General features: G+C 46.2%; 2 protein-coding genes across 6 annotated transcripts in view; one reads left to right on the forward strand and one right to left on the reverse strand.

Annotated features, from left to right (window-relative positions):
* LOC120061030 (formin-like protein 3) overlaps positions 1 to 4,937 on the forward strand; it is a 50,807-nt gene extending 45,870 nt beyond the window's left edge. For 3 of the 5 annotated variants that reach the window (XM_039010520.1, XM_039010524.1, XM_039010522.1), the window contains one exon: positions 2,953 to 4,937. Coding sequence is in view for 2 of the 5 variants with exons in the window: in XM_039010522.1 (XP_038866450.1) it covers positions 2,953 to 3,017 (65 nt within the window). In the remaining 3 variants the exon portion in view is untranslated. Of the gene's footprint in view, positions 1 to 1,705; positions 1,754 to 2,952 lie in introns of all 5 variants that reach the window. The other 2 variants (XM_039010523.1, XM_039010521.1) reach the window with 2 other exon arrangements.
* A 110-nt stretch (positions 4,938 to 5,047) lies between these two features.
* LOC120061032 (low-density lipoprotein receptor-related protein 1-like) overlaps positions 5,048 to 19,097 on the reverse strand; it is a 133,927-nt gene continuing 119,877 nt past the window's right edge. The window contains exons 70-90 of the mRNA XM_039010526.1: positions 18,580 to 18,686; positions 18,166 to 18,298; positions 17,832 to 17,951; positions 17,467 to 17,589; positions 17,137 to 17,274; positions 16,839 to 16,976; positions 16,635 to 16,754; positions 16,185 to 16,477; positions 15,832 to 16,013; positions 15,546 to 15,652; positions 15,258 to 15,377; positions 14,810 to 14,986; positions 13,948 to 14,088; positions 13,680 to 13,853; positions 11,767 to 11,928; positions 11,245 to 11,419; positions 10,820 to 10,921; positions 9,063 to 9,136; positions 8,813 to 8,906; positions 7,369 to 7,513; positions 5,048 to 7,119 (exon numbers count right to left, since the gene is read on the reverse strand). Of these exons, the coding sequence (XP_038866454.1) occupies positions 6,970 to 7,119; positions 7,369 to 7,513; positions 8,813 to 8,906; positions 9,063 to 9,136; positions 10,820 to 10,921; positions 11,245 to 11,419; positions 11,767 to 11,928; positions 13,680 to 13,853; positions 13,948 to 14,088; positions 14,810 to 14,986; positions 15,258 to 15,377; positions 15,546 to 15,652; positions 15,832 to 16,013; positions 16,185 to 16,477; positions 16,635 to 16,754; positions 16,839 to 16,976; positions 17,137 to 17,274; positions 17,467 to 17,589; positions 17,832 to 17,951; positions 18,166 to 18,298; positions 18,580 to 18,686 (2,975 nt within the window). The 3' untranslated portion in view covers positions 5,048 to 6,969. The remainder of the gene's footprint in view (positions 7,120 to 7,368; positions 7,514 to 8,812; positions 8,907 to 9,062; positions 9,137 to 10,819; positions 10,922 to 11,244; positions 11,420 to 11,766; positions 11,929 to 13,679; positions 13,854 to 13,947; positions 14,089 to 14,809; positions 14,987 to 15,257; positions 15,378 to 15,545; positions 15,653 to 15,831; positions 16,014 to 16,184; positions 16,478 to 16,634; positions 16,755 to 16,838; positions 16,977 to 17,136; positions 17,275 to 17,466; positions 17,590 to 17,831; positions 17,952 to 18,165; positions 18,299 to 18,579; positions 18,687 to 19,097) is intronic.

Raw genomic sequence — 19,097 nt, forward strand, 5'->3', positions numbered from 1 at the left:
GAATATATGATTATTTACACTGAACAAAAATATAAAACGCAACATGCAACAATTTTTCTGAGTTACAGTTCATAAGGAAATCGGTCAGTTGAAATAAATGAATTAGGTCCTAATCTGTAGATGTCACATGACTGGGAGTACAGATATGTATCGGTTGGATCCGGAAACCAGTCAGTATCTGGTGTGACCACCATTTGCCTCATGCGGCGCCACACGTCTCCTTCGCATAGAGTAGATCGGGCTGTTGATTGTGGCTTGTGGAATGTAGTCCCACTCCTCTTCAATGGCTGTGCGAAGTTGCTGGATATTGGCGGCAACTGGAACACGCTGACGTACACGTCGATCCAAAGCATCGCAAACATGCTCAACGGGTGACATGTTTGGTGAGTATGCAGGTCATGGAAGAACTGGGATATTTTCAGCTTCCAGGAATTGTGTCCAGATCCTTATGACATGGGGGCGGATGAGGTGATGGCGGCGGATGAATGGCACGACAATGGGCCTCAAGATTCGTCACGGTATCTCTGTGCATTTGTCTGTAACTTATGCCTGCCCATACCATAACCCCACCACCATAGGGAACTCTGTTCACAACATTGACGTCAGCAAACCTCTCGCCCACACGATGCCATACACGCTACGCTGTCTGCCATCTGCCCGGTACAATTGAAACTGGGATTAATCTGTGAAGAGCACACTTCTCCAGCGTGCCATTGTCCATCAAAGGTGAGCATTGCCCACAGAAGTTGCTTACGATGCCAAACTGCAGTCAAGTCAAGACCCTGGTGAGAACGACGAGCACGCAGATGAGCTTCCCGGAGACAGTTTCTGCAGAAATTCTTCAGTTGTGCAAACCCACAGTTTCGTCTGCTGTCCGGGTGGCTGGTCTCATATGATCCCGCAGGTGAAGAAGCAGGATGTTGAGGTCCTGGGCTGGCGTGGTTACATACGGTCTGCAGTTATGAGGCCGATTGGACGTACTGCCAAATTCTCTAAAACGACATTCTGGTAGAGAAATGAACATGACATTTTCTGAAAAGCTCCGGTGGACATTCCTGCAGCATGCCAATTGCACGCTCCCTCAAAACTTGAGACATCTGTGGCATTGTGTTGTGACAAAACTGCACATTTTAGGGTGGCCTTTTATTGTCCCCGGCACAAGGTTCACCTGTGTAATGATCATGCCGTTTAATCGGCATCTTGATATCCCACACCTGTCAGGTGGATGGATTATCTTGGCAAATGAGAAATGCTCAATTACAGGGATGTAAACAAATTTTGCACAAAATATGAGAGAAATACACTTTTTGTGCGTATGGAACATTTCTGGGATCTTTTATTTCAGCCCATGAAACATGGGACCAACACTTTACATGTTGCGTTTATATTTTTGTTCAGTATAGTAAGTAGTACGAAATATAATCATATAATCAAGTTGCATTTACTGTAGCATAATAGCATGAGTATGGAAAGCTACATTATGTATAAGATATCAGTTCTTTCAGGTTTTATACTTTTTGAGATGTGTTTAACTAAAAAAAATACAGTATTAAGACGTTTGGCTATAAAACCGATCTTGTTAACCAAACAATGCCTTGTTGTTCCATGAAACTAACTAATGTGGTTGGTTTGGTTTCTCTCTAACCTGGTAACAACCTTTCCTCAACCATCACTCTTTTTTCCTTCATTCTACCCCTCTGAACAGCTGAACAGAAGATAAATAACAGTATATGCCACTCCTAAACGCTGCAGGGTAAGGAAGGTAGCCTGAAGCCTGGCCTGTCTGCTTTGGCCCTGCTTGTACTGTGGCCCCTCTGTGCTGCTAGCTACACAGTATATGGTGCTGCTACAGTCATGTCAGCTGCTTGAGCCAACCCAGCGCTTCAGATTCATTATAACAGCAAGACCTGCTTTACTGTACTGCACAGCAGTAAGATATGCAATGCTTTACAGTACAACAGTAAGAAACATGCAGCTGAGCCTACATTGCTTCGAGATTTATATAGCGGTTTACAACCCCCTCAGCATTTCAAACAGACCAACTCCCTTTCCCAAAGAGCCAGCAGAAGCGCACGTATCCGGTCTCGTTTCCATTTTTATTCATGTATTCTATTTAACTAGGCAAGTCAAACCGTATACCTCTCAAGACAAGACTATTTCATCCACCATTCTACTCAGGTCCCTCCATCACCACCTCACTCACCTCTTTCTTCCATGTTGCATGCTGTGTCCAGTGTTCTGTCCATCCACCACTCACCAGTCTGTCACCTGTTGATGTCATGTCTCAGCGTCCTGTTTTGCCCTGTTAACTGTGACTTGTGTGCTGAGCAGCTCAATGGTCAACAAGCTCTGTTGAGGCCCCTGTGCATCCACACAAACACCATCATATTCTGACAAAAGGATATATATATATATATATATACAGAAACATTGGTAATACTATTTGAACACTCCATTATAAAGGGCTACATAACTGTAATAATCATGACATAGCAGATAAATATTTAGTGTCTTTAGCATAGTATCTCACAGAGCTCGTTGACTGCCACAACTGTGATATTATTTGAACGTTTGATTATTATTTTGTTCCCTAGTTAGGTTGTTGAGATTGTGATTTATTTGAATAACTATACACCCATAGCATTGGATTGAAAGATCCATATTTCTCTGTCAGTTTTAAGTTGACAATGCAAGGCTATGGGAAGGCATCATTCTCTTATTCGTTAACGGATATCCACTTTCAATTGGCTACCCATTTGACAACATAAGTAAAATTGGAAAATGTGAAACATAATTGGCACTCTATTTGCAGAAATATACTGTTAGGATAAGCACTGCAAATAGAAGTTCCTTCATCAACAACCTCAAACATGAGCATGACGCCACTGGAGCAGTTTGACTTCCCAGTTAACCTGAGTGACCCCTCTCTCCCCCTCCCTCACCCACTCACAGATCTCCGCAGCCAGCCTTTCCTGCGGCATGACGCGCTGATCCGGAGCGGCTGGAAGAGACCCTAAACAAACACTCGTTCCTCCTCATTTATCCCCCATTCGCTTTATAACCTCCCCCCCTTCCCTACCTGTGTCCCGGTGGTCTCACCCACCCGAGGCTGCATCTCCCTGCAGATCAGAGACTGAAAGCCGGACAGGACCGAACCAATGGCCCAAGTTTTACGGGGGTATTTATTTATTTATGGAGATCCTATATGGACACGATCTCTCAACAAGCAGGTATAAGCACAGACATCAGGTGGGTTAGCCTACCCCCTCTCCCACTGCAAACACACACCGCATGCACAAAGGCACACACACAGAAAATAGAGGACTACAGCGATTGCCAGTGTTGGCATTAAGAACAGGACTGGGCAGAGAGAGTCCAAAGAAGAAGCGTATGATGAGTTGAGCCCTTAAGGGGGTGGCTCGCCTCACACAAGCAGGAAGGAAGGACACTGCAACTGCATAATGTGGACATGGAACCACAAGTGCCTCCTGCCAAGTGCCTGCCAACGTGGATCTTATTTCCATGAATGTGGATTTCCTCCGCGCAAGTTGAGGATGGGAGACAGTCGGTCGGTTGTATAAAATGACAGCATATGTTGACTCTACTGCTGGGATTTCCACTTCAAAGAGAACAGGGTTGTTTTCATAAGGCCCCAAAACGAAAGAAAACAGACAAACAGGGAGGGACTAGCTGGACTTGACCAATAAGAAACGCTTATTTTTGATTTCCGTGGCCGAACGCTTTAGGTTGTGTGGCCTAATGAATATGGCCCAGGGTTTTGCCATCACAGAACATCTCTGTCCACAGATTAAAGAAGGATTGAAGATTATTGTTAGAGACCTTTAATCTTTGGAGATGTTTCTGTACAAGCTAGCCAAACCAAACTTTCTCTACTCTCATGTCTTATTATTTTGAGAACGAATAAGTGCCTTTTTGTTTAGACAGTATTATTTCTGTGACTCGGCTATAATTTGTATCTTTAGTTGTTAAATATTTTATTTTTTATTGCATTTTTTTGATAACATTACCTTCAAAAACAAAACAAAAAAAAGAATCATATGCAATGGTTTGGAATCAGAATTCCAGCTTTAATCACTATACAGTATTTAAAGGTTGCTTCTCAGCACTGTAATCTAAATTAGTTTAGGCCAAGTGTCTTTGAAATCATTTGATGAGTGGGTAAAAACATTCCATGTATTTACTTTCTATTACTTTTAACTTTATGACCTACAGTCCAATCACCACTTCAGTCTTACCACTTAGGCCGGGATTCATTCCAATCCGCCTTATAGTGCGGTTGACATTCAGGGCTCCATTCAAAAACTGGATCGCTGGAGCGTTACAGATTGGGGGATAGAAATGTTAAAGGTAATTTCCCGACTGAGCCGACATATGCAGCGTTTACAGTGAATGCAGTCGGCGTTTGGAACTTTGCCTTTAAGCTTCAATCACGCTGAACTTCCGAGACACGGGTTGAATAGAGCCCTTTTAAGGTCTGTCCGATTAAGCCAAGATATCCAGCGTTTCCGTCAATACGGTCATGCATTTGTTGGTAGGTAAAGAATGCATTGCTATGAGTCTAACCATGTTCTTTATGCTCTCTTCGCATTAAGTTTTAGAACTAATGATGAACAATTTCCCCCTTAATAGCCATCAAGTAGGCGCAATGATTGTGCACTCAGATTTACAATCTGTGTTTCAATATGGCATTTCCACAAAAGGGACAGCGCATATTTACACTACTTACATTGCCTTAATGTTGTATGAGACACTACTTCTATAGGAGATATTTCTACATGCATTTACATTTGATGTAAATCAACGAATAGAAGCCTTTTACTTGTGCTTTTCTGTCGTAAGGATGAAATGAAATAGTGCCTGTTGTCCAAAAGATGACTTCCCCCCCTTAATAAACAAAATGACAATGTGACTCACAATTGAAAATCTCTGCTGTCTCTCACTCTCGGTCTCCTTTCTCTCACTCTCTCCCTCTTTCTTGCTCACTCACTCATTTTTCACACCAAATGAAAGTCAGATCCACAACTTATTTCTACTATAAAAATCCATTTAATTTCTGATATCAAAAAGAAATAAAATCATAACTAACCGAAACAGAGCAACAACAATCCATGTGTGGGGTTTTGTTTTGCTGAAGTGTTTCTGTCAAAATTAAAACCGATTGTTCCTAATTTACATTATTCAAATAAAAATGTAACAGAGCAGAAATGTTATTAAAATCCAAATGATAGTGCATACTGTTAATAAAAGTGATGGTTAAGCTAGAACAGTTTGCTATAGGGTTTGTATATGCGTGTGTGTGTTGTGAATTGCATGCAGTGTAATCTGTAATATAGAATGGCAGTTATGGCTGATCACCTCCAACTGGTTAGAAGCAGCATGTTCAGCAGCGCGTGATTGGCTGAGACTGAGCCTGGACCAATGACAGTTCTATCAGACATACAAGACAGGCAGGCAGACAGACAGGGCTGGCTGACAGATGGTTAGACGGACGAGCCGACAGACAGACGGCTAGCTAGCGTTAGCAGCAAGGCAGAGGGGGGAATCAACAGGGGACGCTAATCAGGAGGCTAATAGTCCGAACCTCCCGAGGAATGCGCTTACAATGAGCAGAAACCGAAATTACATCGGCATAATGTAATTATTACATACATTCGAAACAAAACACAGCATTGTTGTTATAAATTCCCACAAGTACCATAAAAACAACTGGCCTCTCCTGAAAGTATGTTTACTATCACCGACAAAAGACAAAAGCATGTTCAGCTTGTTGTACTGTAGATGGTTAGTTTCAGCAATGGCAGGTTTTCACAGAGGCATTCTTGGTGCCAAACTGCCTATTTCCAGGATGAACGCTGGTCCATGAACCCTCTGGGCCCCAATATGTATCACCGGTCACATCAAGGCCCCCCCAAAACCACATTCGGTGTTACCCCCAAAACATGTCCTCTCGTAACCCAAAGACATCCTCAGTTACTTCCCCCGGAATTGTCATCCTGGAACGTCTGCTTCAATACAATCATATACCTCCAACAAATTACACACTCCATTAACCCACTGACTTTCATTCATTAAGCAAAAAAAAAATCAGCCGTTCATTTATTCAAGACCAAAACAGAAAAGGTGGTAAAACATAGTACAGACAGACTGCTATATGTTATTTGATGTTTTGTATTCCTGGGTATATTGTCAAGACACTTTGTTAATAGGGTTATATATATATATATATGCGTGTGTAAATATATTTCAGTTTTAGTCTGTGCAAGGAGGTAAAAGACAATCACTCAACTGAACGGACATTAGTATGCGTGACGCTGACTGACTCTGCCATGTGGACATGTGCAGTTCTGGTTCTGGTTCCAGTACTACAGTTCCAGAACTCTTTTCGTTCTATCAGCCATGGTCTCACTCTGCACCTCCAGCATAGACCAAACCAGCATCAATTGGCATTCGGAACTGACTGAGTATTGAACTTGGCCCTCCTCTTTTCTCTACATCTTTCACAAACAACAAGCACTTCTCTGAAATGGAACAATGTTTTTCCCCCTATACAATTCATACAAAAATAAAAACTTAAAATTGTTCCACCGCTGTTTGTTTTGCTCTACACCTATGCACAGAGGTAGTGGCTATATGGATGAAGAGTGGAGGGAGAGTAGCGAGGGAGGATGGAGGTGAGCAACATTTTCAAACGAGAGAGTTGAATGAATAAATCTGTCTATAAAATGGTTCTTCCTTTTTCTGACCAGAGGAATTTTCTTTTTGTTTTTGTCAAAAGAACAAAATATAATACTGCAATCACATACAAAAGTACTCCTTCATTTTATACAGTGTTCTGTTTTTGTTCCTTTTCTTTTCTCGATTGGTAAAAAGGCATAAGATCAGCGTTTGTCTCTTTGCGGGCGTGGTCTAGACTTGGCTCGGTCATGCCTGACCTCTGACCCCTGACCTCTAGGCCAGCGGGTCACTCATGTCCTCGTCCTCCCCATCGTCCCCCTGTGACAGCAACTCTTTCTTCTCGTCTGTACTAGCCAAAGAGCTGCGGCTGTTGTGGGCTCCCATGTACAGGGTGGCGTACACTGGGTTGGTGAAGTTGGTGGGCTGCAGGGAGGGAAACACAGAAATAATGTTTGGACAAAGAGCATACAAGGGACCTAAATTAGGTTTCATTGCAATCCAGGTAGTCTAGAGGCAGAGTATCATGGAGTGCAGAAAAATGTTTTAAAAGGTGACAATGCCAAATGCGCTGCAGTGTTAAAAACACGTATCAAAACGACTAACCTGAGTGTTAAACAAGTGTTCCCTATTTAAGATGGGTCAAGTGTGACGATAAGGGGACGTGGGCGTTACCTTGTCTGGATCTAAAGCAAAGTCCGAATCCAGGAGTTCCCCAGCATCGTCGTCTGGCTCCCCTTCGTAGATCTTGTAGGCTGGGTTCCCTATCTCCACGTTCATGGCCCCGTTGGTCATCCTGTGATGCTGGAAGCCCTTGGCCCTGTGGACACACAGCGGGTTTGTTTCACAGTAGCGGAGACGTAGCCACAACACAGGAGCACACGCTGAAAGTACCGAGAGCCTTGAATCAAGCCAGTGACAGGAGAGAAATCCAACATGCGACACCAGCTACATGTACAGTACAGGGAAAAACGCTCCCACACAGTCAAGGCAGCACAGAATCACGGTAAAATTGACAAAACAAATGAGCTTTTTTCAAAAGCCATTTGGACACATCCAGTGTCTATCCCGGTGAATGCTGGATTTTCCACAACGCAAATGTTCCACTGCCACAATGCAGGCACAGAAGCACCACTGATAGACACATGTATTTACACACGTAGATAGGGAAAGGTATGTATGGGTAAGGAAGAACCAGTCAATCTATCTGTCAATACACCCCTGCGTCCCTGGGTGGGAAACCCTGTCCTGAACAAGAGAGAGGAGGCAGGGACAGACAGACCGACTCTACTACAGAAAGACAAGCAAAATGGAGGACTGTCACTGGACCGACAGACAAGATGGTGGCTTAGATGAGGCATTGGGGAGATGGAGGAGAAGGGGTGGGGGGGGGCGAGACAGGTGATAGACATGACCCTATTAAGTTACCGAGAACGTCGGGAGCGTTTGCCCGGCCATACAGACCTAGAAAGAGAGCGATAGAGAGAGAAGAGAGAGCGAGAAGGGAGAGATAAAGAGGGAGTGTGATGGTGGGAGGTACAGATGAAAGGTGGAAAAGAGATTCGAGTTTGACCGAATGAGTGGGAGCCCCCCCCACCCAGTCTCGACACAATGGTTGTCTACTTCCGTAGCCCCCCCCACAAATAAAATGGGGGACGACGACGACTCAGTTAGTAGAATCCTCTTGTCATGTCAGTCATTGCATACCTTAGAGAGCTATTTATAACTTGTCAGAAATGTCCAGGTCAACTCGCCCATCCCAGCTAACGTTTCTTAAGCTAGGTTTCTTTAGCCCATAGATTTTGTTGTAATATTTGAGTCACTCAAACACCACAAGCACACACATTAGAAATGGAAAAATTTACAGAATTGCTAGAACATTTGCTTAAAAACAGCTATATTTTCTCTGCACCTCATGACAAAATGTGTACAATTGCAGGAAATATGCTTTAAAACCTGCAACAAAAAAAAAGTATCGGCCAACAAAAGGGTTGTGAATGGTTTGTCGTGAACAGTGCTTGTGCCCATAGAAATATACGTGGCACACGGGATGTTCCCCCAATGCTGGAAGGGGGGCCTGAGTGAAAGAGTTTGGGAACACCTGATCTACTCTACTCACCCACGCATTCTCCTCTTGTACCACAAGATGGCCCCGACGATCAGCAGCGCCAGTAACAACAGCAGCAGCACTGGGATGACTATGGAGGCAGAACCTGCAGAGAGAGCAACACGGACACCAATGAGAACAGAGTATATGCAACACGTCGGCCAATGAGACGAACTGGTTTTAACATGTGTTATAATCATGTGTTATAGTCTGTGGTTATAACATGTGTTTCACTGACACTAAAGAGACTAAAGTAACGTACTTCCACTGGAGACAGGAGAATCCACAGGCGAGGCAATGACTTCACATCGATACCCACTCCATTCTATAGGACACCTAAATAAATACACATCCCACAGGTTACAGAGAGACGCCTAAATACACGTCACACAGGTTACAGAGAGACGCCTAAATACACGTCACACAGGTTACAGAGAGACGCCTAAATACACATCACACAGGTTACAGAGAGACGCCTAAATACACGTCACACAGGTTACAGAGAGACTCCTAAATACACGTCACACAGGTTAGAGAGACTCCTAAATACACGTCACACAGGTTACAGAGAGACTCCTAAATACACATCCCACAGGTTACAGAGAGACTCCTAAATACACATCACACAGGTTACAGAGACTCCTAAATACACGTCACACAGGTTACAGAGAGACTCCTAAATACACATCCCACAGGTTACAGAGAGACTCCTAAATACACGTCACAGAGAGACTCCTAAATACACATCACACAGGTTACAGAGAGACTCCTAAATACACGTCACACAGGTTACAGAGAGACTCCTAAATACACGTCACACAGGTTACAGAGAGACTCCTAAATACACATCCCACAGGTTACAGAGAGACTCTTAAATACACGTCACACAGGTTACAGAGAGACTCCTAAATACACGTCACACAGGTTACAGAGAGACTCCTAAATACACGTCACACAGGTTACAGAGAGACTCCTAAATACACATCACACAGGTTACAGAGAGACTCCTAAATACACGTCACACAGGTTACAGAGAGACTCCTAAATACACGTCACACAGGTTACAGAGAGACTCCTAAATACACATCACACAGGTTACAGAGAGACTCCTAAATACACATCCCACAGGTTACAGAGAGACTCCTAAATACACGTCACACAGGTTACAGAGAGACTCCTAAATACACATCACACAGGTTACAGAGAGACTCCTAAATACACATCCCACAGGTTACAGAGACTCCTAAATACACATCCCACAGGTTACAGAGAGACTCCTAAATACACGTCACACAGGTTACAGAGAGACTCCTAAATACACATCCCACAGGTTACAGAGAGACTCCTAAATACACATCCCACAGGTTACAGAGACTCCTAAATACACGTCACACAGGTTACAGAGAGACTCCTAAATACACATCCCACAGGTTACAGAGAGACTCCTAAATACACATCCCACAGGTTACAGAGACTCCTAAATACACGTCACACAGGTTACAGAGACTCCTAAATACACGTCACACAGGTTACAGAGAGACTCCTAAATACACGTCACACAGGTTACAGAGAGACACCTAAATACACGTCACACAGGTTACAGAGAGACTCCTAAATACACGTCACACAGGTTACAGAGAGACACCTAAATACACGTCACACAGGTTACAGAGAGACTCCTAAATACACATCACACAGGTTACAGAGAGACTCCTAAATACACGTCACAGGTTACAGAGAGACTCCTAAATACACGTCACACAGGTTACAGAGAGACTCCTAAATACACGTCACACAGGTTACAGAGAGACTCCTAAATACACATCCCACAGGTTACAGAGAGACTCCTAAATACACATCACACAGGTTACAGAGACTCCTAAATACACATCACACAGGTTACAGAGAGACTCCTAAATACACATCACACAGGTTACAGAGAGACACCTAAATACACGTCACACAGGTTACAGAGAGACGCCTAAACACGTGTGTGTGAGATAGGGATCATCCTCTTACTTGCACTGGGGCAGTAGCGTGCGTGGTTCGATAGAGCAGAGTCCATTGGTGCAGAAATCTAGACAGGTGTAGCAGCTGTGATTGGTTTGCCCGTTAGGACAGCTGGACATAGACAGGTACACAGAGACAAGGAGAGAGAGAGTCAACAAACACTAGATCTTTTTAAGGATAACACCAGGAAAACTAATATTAAAATAAAACAAACTGGGGACTGAGTGGAATGTGTGTGTAGGTGTGTGTGTGTGTGACTGAGCAGTGTGTGTGTGTGTGTGTGTGACTGAGCAGTGTGTGTGTGCATCTGTGAGCCTGTGACTGAGCAGAATGTGTGTGTAGGTGTGTGTGTGTGACTGAGCAGTGTGTGTGTGCATCTGTGAGCGTGAACGGACTGAACAGTGTGTGTGTGTGTACGTAGCGTGCACTCCTACCGGCAGATGACCTCTCCTGAGGCTTTGGGCAGACACTTGCCGTTGGGTCCGCAGTACTGGCATTTGTCCAGCTCACATAGCTGTCCGTGGAACTGAGGGGGACAGCGACACAGCTTGGTGGCATTGGCCGTCTGCAGACACTGCCCCTCATTCTTACAGTAATCCTCACATTTACCTAAAGGGGGGGGTGAGCAGATTGAGAAGCAGAGAAACAAAGTTTACAGTCACACAGTGAATATTCTCCTTTAGAGCCATTTCTGATTAGAGATTAAGAATTGCTTTAAAAAGTGGATTGAAGACACCCCCCCCCCCCCCCCCCCCCCCCCCCTTTCCTGAACTGCTTCAAAATAAAGAATTAAAATCAGGACGAATTCAGATGAAAAGCCAGGAACTGTACCTTTGCTTACACTGTTATACCAGGCTGATACAAAGCTGAAAAGCTCTACATCCACTTGACTTGGAAGTGGTGCACATGGTTGGGTAAATAACCTTTTACTAACCCATTCTGGATTATACACTCACTGTATTGACACTGGTCTGCCAGGTACTCAGGCGGACAGCGGCAGGTGGGCTGGTTGCCCTGGGATACAGTGCAGTTGCCTCCATTGTGACAGTAGTCCTGACAGGTGTGCAGTTTACACTGGGGCCCTGTGAAGCCCTTCAGACAGCGACATGTAGGGGCCCCTGGAAGAGAGAAGGACAAGGTCAAAAGGTTAAGAAAGACGGGTGTGGACGTTACACAGGAAACAAAAAGGGTCACGCTAAATGAGAACAAAAATATAAATGTAGGCTAAATAAACTCTGCAAAAAAGAAGAAGAAACGTCCTCTCACTGTCAACTGCGTTTATTTTCAGCAAACTCAACATGTGTAAATATTTAAATGAACGTAACATTCAACAACTGAGACAAACTGAACAAGTTCCACAGACATGTGACTAACAGACATTGAATAATGTGTCCCTGAACAAAGGGGGGGGGGGGGTCAAAATTAAAAGTAACAGTCAGTATCTGGTGTGGCCACCAGCTGCATTAAGTACTGCAGTGCATCTCCTCCTGGCACCAGATTTGCCAATTCTTGCTGGGAGATTATACCCCACTCGTCCACCAAGGCACCTGCAAGTTCCCTGACATTTCTGGGGGGAATGGCCCTATCCCTCACCCTCTGATCCAACAGGTCCCAGACGTGCTCAATGGGATTGAGATCCAGGCTCTTCGCTGGCCATGGCAGAACACTGACATTCCTGTCTTGCAGGAAATCACGCACAGAATAAGCAGTTTGGCTGGTGGCATTGTCTTGCTGGAGGGTCTTGTCAGGATGAGCCTGCAGGAAGGGTACCACATGAGGGAGGAGGATGTCTTCCCTGTAAGGCACAGCGTTGAGATTGCCTGCAATGACAACAAGCTCAGTCCGATGATGCTGTGACACAGCGCCCCAGGCCATGACGGACCCTCCACCTCCAAATCGATCCCGCTCCAGAGTACAGGCCTCGGTGTAATGCTCATTCCTTCGACGATGAACGCGAATCCGACCATCACTCCTGGTGAGACAAAACAGCGACTCGTCAGTGAAGAGCACTTTTTGCCAGTCCTGTCTGGTCCAGCGACGGTGGGTTTGTGCCCCTAGGCGACGTTGTTGCCGGTGATGTCTGGTTAGGACCTGTCTTACATCAGTCCTACAAGCTCTCAGTCCAGCCTCTCTCAACCTATTGCAGACAGTCTGAGCACTGATGGAGGGATTGTGCGTTCCTGGTGTAACTCGGGCAGTTGTTGTTGCCATCCTGCACCTGTCCCGCAGGTGTGATGTTCGGATGTACCGCTCCTGTGCAGGTGTTGTTACACATGGTCTGCCACCTCGAGGACGATCAGCTGTCTGTCCTGTCTCCCTGTAGTGCGGTCTTAGGTGTCTCACAGTACGGACACTGCAATTTATTGCCCTGGCCACATCTGCAGTCCTCATGCCTCCTTGCAGCATGCCTAAGGCACGTTCATGCAGATGAGCAGGGACCCTGGGCATCTTTCTTTTGGTGTTTTTCAGAGTCAGTAGAAAGACCTCTTTAGTGATTTATGTTTTATATATTATCATAACTGTGACCTTAATGCCTACCGTCTGTAAGCTGTTAGTGTCTTAACGACCGTTCCACAGGTGCATGTTCATTAATTGTTTATGGATCATTGAACAAGAATGGGAAACAGTGTTTAAACCCTTTACAATGAAGATCTGTGAAGTTATTCAGATTTTTACGAATTATCTTTGAAAGACAGGGTCCTGAAAAAGGGACGTTTCTTTTTTTGCTGAGTTTACTATATGACTAACTAACACACAGTGCTGAATCCTAACTTGAGACATTTTCGGATTAATATCAAAATAACATAAAAATGTGCATCAAGTTAGGATTCGGCCCCTAGAGTAGTTTGTGACCACACCAATGACCTACCTGCGACTGAGGCAGTGCAGGACCCTCCATTCCTACAGTAGTCTCTACACTGGTTGACCTCACACCTCTCTCCCGTGAAGCTGGACTGGCAATGACACTTGGCCTGCTGCCTGGCATTCAGGAAACAGCTCCCGCCGTTCAGACACAGGACCGTACACGGCCCAGACGGCGGAGCTGGGGGTGGCGGGCAGGAGATAGGGGGAAAGGTTATTGATAGTGTGTGTGCATGTGTGTCTGTGTGTGTGTGTGTGCCTGCGTGTGTACTCACAGAACGGAGAGAGTGTGGGAGGGGGTCTCTCCACACATGTGCCATTTTCAGCCACACGGTCGTTAGGACAGGTGCAGACTGGACCACTGGGGCTGAGCAGACACAACCACTCACACTTCTTCCTGTCACATGGGTTGGCCACTGAATCACAGAGCGATAGAACAGACAGTAAGAACCAGAGCATGATAAAGGGAAACACCAGTGAACTTTATGTGGAGTGAACGTCAACAGCAGTGAACTTTATGTGGAGTGAACGTCAACAGCAGTGAACTTTATGTGGAGTGAACGTCAACAGCAGTGAACTTTATGTGGAGTGAACGTCAACAGCAGTGAACTTTATGTGGAGTGAACGTCAACAGCAGTGAACTTTATGTGGAGTGAACGTCAACAGCAGTGAACTTTATGTGGAGTGAACGTCAACAGCAGTGAACTTTATGTGGAGTGAACGTCAACAGCAGTGAACTTTATGTGGAGTGAACGTCAACAGCAGTGAACTTTATGTGGAGTGAACGTCAACAGCAGTGAACTTTATGTGGAGTGAACGTCAACAGCAGTGAACTTTATGTGGAGTGAACGTCAACAGCAGTGAACTTTATGTGGAGTGAACGTCAACAGCAGTGAACTTTATGTGGAGTGAACGTCAACAGCAGTGCACTATAAGGAGGAATTAGGGGTCAGAAGAACACTGGAATATGGGTTCACTGTATCGCACTTTATAGTGAATAAGGGGTCAAAAATAAGAAGTGCACTAAATGGTGAATCGGGGTCAAAAGCAGTGACTACTCTATATAATGGATAGGGTGTCGTCTGAGGTATTTTCAATGAGGAAGGGAGCTGTAGAGACAGACAGACAGACACTCACTCTCTGGTTGTTTGTAACGGTGGTAAAGGACTATGTCTGTGGCGTGGTTAATGCCAGTGGTCAGGTTCTCCATGGGGCCCTTGCCAAACTTGTTGACCCGGAACACAAAGTTATTAATGTAGGTGACGCCATATATGTAGTCCTCAAAGATGTCAATGCTGAACGGATGGAGCAGGTCTGGGGAGGTAAGGAGAGAGAGAAAGGGAGAGAGAGTTTTTTGTTATCCATTCTGCTCAAACTATGTCGTTGTGAGAAGTGAAGGCACGACTCTATAAACCAGCGACACCTGCTGGCGAGAGCAATAACCCGCTCACGGTTAGCAATGTCAGACTTTTGGGTACAATGTCCATCTGTGGAAACGAGAGGAACTTTCATACAGAATTCATCCCTACAAATACACTATGTAGCACTGAACCCCAACCCTGATCAGTATGAAGGGGAACTGAACTGTTTTTGAGTCCGGTGACGGCAATGACGGGGTCGGAGCCGTTGAGATGCACGCTGCCGATGACCGAGAGCTTAGCGTCCGCCCAGTAGAGACGCTCGTTGAAGTAGTCCACCGCCAGACCTGGAGGGAGGAGGAGGACAAGCAGAGGAGAGTCAACACAGAGACCAGAAGAGGCTATAATGCTACTCATGACATTATGAAGAACGCTACGCTAACACTAGGTTAAGCATACCACAATGCATAACGCTAGGTACTAATGCTAGGCTACAACGCTAACGCTATACATACCTGTGGGCCACTGGATGTTCTCATGGACCAGGGTCTGTCTCAAGGTTCCGTCCATGGCTGCCGTCTCAATCTTAGGGTGGTTTCCCCAGTCGGCCCAGTACATGGTTCTGGAGGGGACAGAGAAACACAGTCCAAACAGCTCAGCAGGAAATACAAAATGGAATATTTGACATATATTGATGTATTGTATTGGCATTCCAGCACTCCAGCTGTTGTGGTAAATAACCAGGTCGACTCAGTACAGGTGGGCTTGGCTTGGCAGCGGTAAAGGGTAATCATCGCTCACCCTCTCTGTGGGTCCACTACGATGGCGTAAGGCTCGTCTATCATGCCTGAGATCAGGGTCTTGCGGTGTTGGCCTGATATCAGGGCCACCTCGATCACATCCCTGCCAGAGTCAGTCCAGTACAGGTTACCAGCCACCCAGTCCACCGCTATACCCCGCGGCATTTCCAGATGCCCTACAATCTAGTCAGGGGGGAGAGATCAGATGTGGGTGTTTTAGGTACCGTACATCACAGTATGTTGTGATCGGAAAACAACAGACCGCATTCCACTAATATTGTATCACACATAGGAAGTCATGATCGTGCCCATGTTTGTGTGTGTGAATTCATTCCTGCTCGCGTCGGGCCTCACCTCCAGGGTGGTAACACTTCCCTCACTCTGGCGACGGTTGCGGTGTGTATTGGACGATGGACCAGACGAGGAGGAGGACGACGACGAAGGCAGCTCGTAGGAGGAGATCCTGCCCGTGTGCCAGTTGGTCCAGTAGATGCGGTTGGTCTTGACGTGCAGGTCCATGGCGTCGATGCGCACGTTGGCGTCGCCCTGGAAGGTCTGCTCGTAGCGCCAGTTGGGCATGCCAGGGTCCAGGCTGCGGATCTCGTTGTCGTCGGCGATGTAGAGCACCTGTCTGCTACTGTTCAGGTCTATATATAGATATAGATAGATAGATAGATAGAGAAGTAGGGACAGGGTGGGAGGAGAAGTGAGAACTTTGACACACAGAATCCATGAAAATATCAATGAAAGAATACACTATTTCAACTAATCTCGGGGTTTGAAGAGTAAAAGTGCACTACTTACTGTCAGCCTTGCAGGTGTCGTTGATCCTGGTGAAGTATTTGTGGCAGCTGCACTTGTAGGATCCCTTGCTGTTGTTGCACACGTGTGAGCACACCCCAAACTGCTTACACTCGTTCTTATCTGAGAGGGGACAGGGAGGGGAGGGTTAATAATGCCGATCGAGCTCCCAGTGAGCGAGTGTACATTCAGGTGGGTGTGGCGTACCTCCACAGGTGTTGTGGCCAGTCTTCTTGAAGCCTGGTTTGCAGGAGCAGAAGGAGTCTGTCCCGTTGGTGACGCAGTGTGCCTCGTCCCCGTCCCCACACAGAGTCCTGTTACTCCTGCAGTCGTTCAGCTTGGTGTCTGCGGGGTCAGAGGGGAAAATAACATGAAGGATCCACAACGGCGTTGAGCCACCGGGAGGTTAGCCGAACGCCGTGCGAAACAAACAGTTTTTTCTAACATGCCAACTGTATAGGGGAGTAGTCACGGCGATGTGTCAGCCAGTCGTGACTTGGGGCACCTGTCTTGCAGTGGATCTCGTCTGAACCGTAGTCCTCACAGTCGTTGAAGAAGTTACAGCGCAGGCTGGAGCTGATGCACCTCCCGTTGGCACACAGGAACTCGTCCTTCTCACAGGTCGGCTCGGCTGGAGGGGGCTCTGAGAAAACACAAGGGGATAAATACGTCAATTTAATTGAACAACGAGGCGGTCGTTTTTGATATGCATTCTGTTATATGTATGCCAGGGTGGACAGACCGAACCTGTCCACAGGGAACAACAGATCAAGGAGGGCGCCAGATAGCCCTGTGTTGGTCTACGTGCAAAAGGCCAGCAGCAGAGTAAACTCACGGCAGTTGAGCTCATCAGAGTTGTCCCCGCAGTTGTCAACTCCGTCACACTGTTTGGACACCTGCAGACACACACGGTCGTTCTGGCAGCGGAAAGTCCTGGTGGGGGGGCACTGGAACCTCCCTGAGGGGAGGAGAAAGAGGGGTTAGAAGACAAGGAGTTAGAACAGGCTTTAGGATCCATAACCTTTTCACACCATCGCGACAACCAGAACTGTGATGTTTCCTTATCACGCGGTCCATTCCATCCCGATTTATTTCAGCTTCTGGTGGATGAGTAACCAGGCCAACACAGTACAACTGAGCTCAGGTCTAGGGTACTAGTAGACAGGATATGATGTCACAGGATGCGGGGTCACTACTCACTGCACTCGTCAGGATTCTCATCCGAGTTGTCTCCACAGTCGTCCTCTCCGTCACACTTCCAGGCCAGGGGCTTACACAGCGTGTTGTTACACTGGAAGTCATCCAGGGGGCAGTGTTTAGCTGAGACATGGAGAAGGGAAGAAACACAAATATAGGTTGTCTATTACCGACCCGGATCCTAGAAATCCTACCACAGGATCCAGAATCGCTCTGAATTAGGAAAAAGTTCAAATCTCAATATGACCCCCTCTCTTTTAGCACTGTGGCCATGTCAAACGGGAGCCTGAGTGACGCACACAGGGACACACACACACACACACACACACACACTCACGAGCAATGTGACACTTCTCCTCATCGCTGCCGTCCAAACAGTCAGCGTCTGCGTCGCAGCGCCAGCGGTTGGGGATGCAGTGTCCGTTCTTACACTGGAACTGGTCACTGTCACACCTCAGCTCACAGCCGTCCTGAGGAACACACACAATATGTCCCTCACTCTCAAACGATGCACGAAACCCTCACACATCAGCAACATCAAAGCACAACCATTACAGTGGATGTCCGAGGACAGGATATCCAAATATTTATTATTTATTTCATGTCCTCCTCAAGTAAAAAGGCAGATGTCTAAACTTCAAGGACAACCCGATAACACAGAGGGTTGTTAGAAAAGTACGAGTCAGTAGTGTTATCTATTACACAAGTATCTGACCCAGCCCTGTTGCTATGATGGAGTCAGGCGCGTTACCTCATCAGATCCGTCAGCACAGTCATGGTCTCCATCACACTTCCACCTCCCGGCGATACATCGTCCGTTGGTACAGGCAAACTCACTCTCGGAGCACGGCCGCGGCACTGTAAAGACACACAGCGACGCAGGTCTCGCGTAAGGACCGTACAGCTTCGCTGGAAACGGCTTCCAAATCTTTGTCGTCCAAACTCACAGGGGAGAGCATGCTCAACACACAACAACTAATGGACACAGATCGAGGCCAAACAATGACGGTCAAAGGAGAGCTCCAGAGATTCAATAGTCCAATTTAACGGACTTAAGAGTCTTCGTAAATAAGGCAAAAGCTTTGTGGAGTACAATGAACTCAGGTTGCCAGGTAGGAAATACCAATACTTCACATAGCAGTAGAAACTATCCTTTGGAGCACTACCTTTGACCTCTCACTGTTTGAGGAGACATCAAGTGGGGACTGGAGTTCAAATGGGCAGCATCAGACATGCAAACGAGCGCGATGGGATTGAATGGGGTGCAAT

This window comes from Salvelinus namaycush, chromosome 16, assembly GCF_016432855.1.
Source record: "Salvelinus namaycush isolate Seneca chromosome 16, SaNama_1.0, whole genome shotgun sequence".
In the NCBI taxonomy this organism is placed as follows: Eukaryota; Metazoa; Chordata; class Actinopteri; order Salmoniformes; family Salmonidae; genus Salvelinus; species Salvelinus namaycush.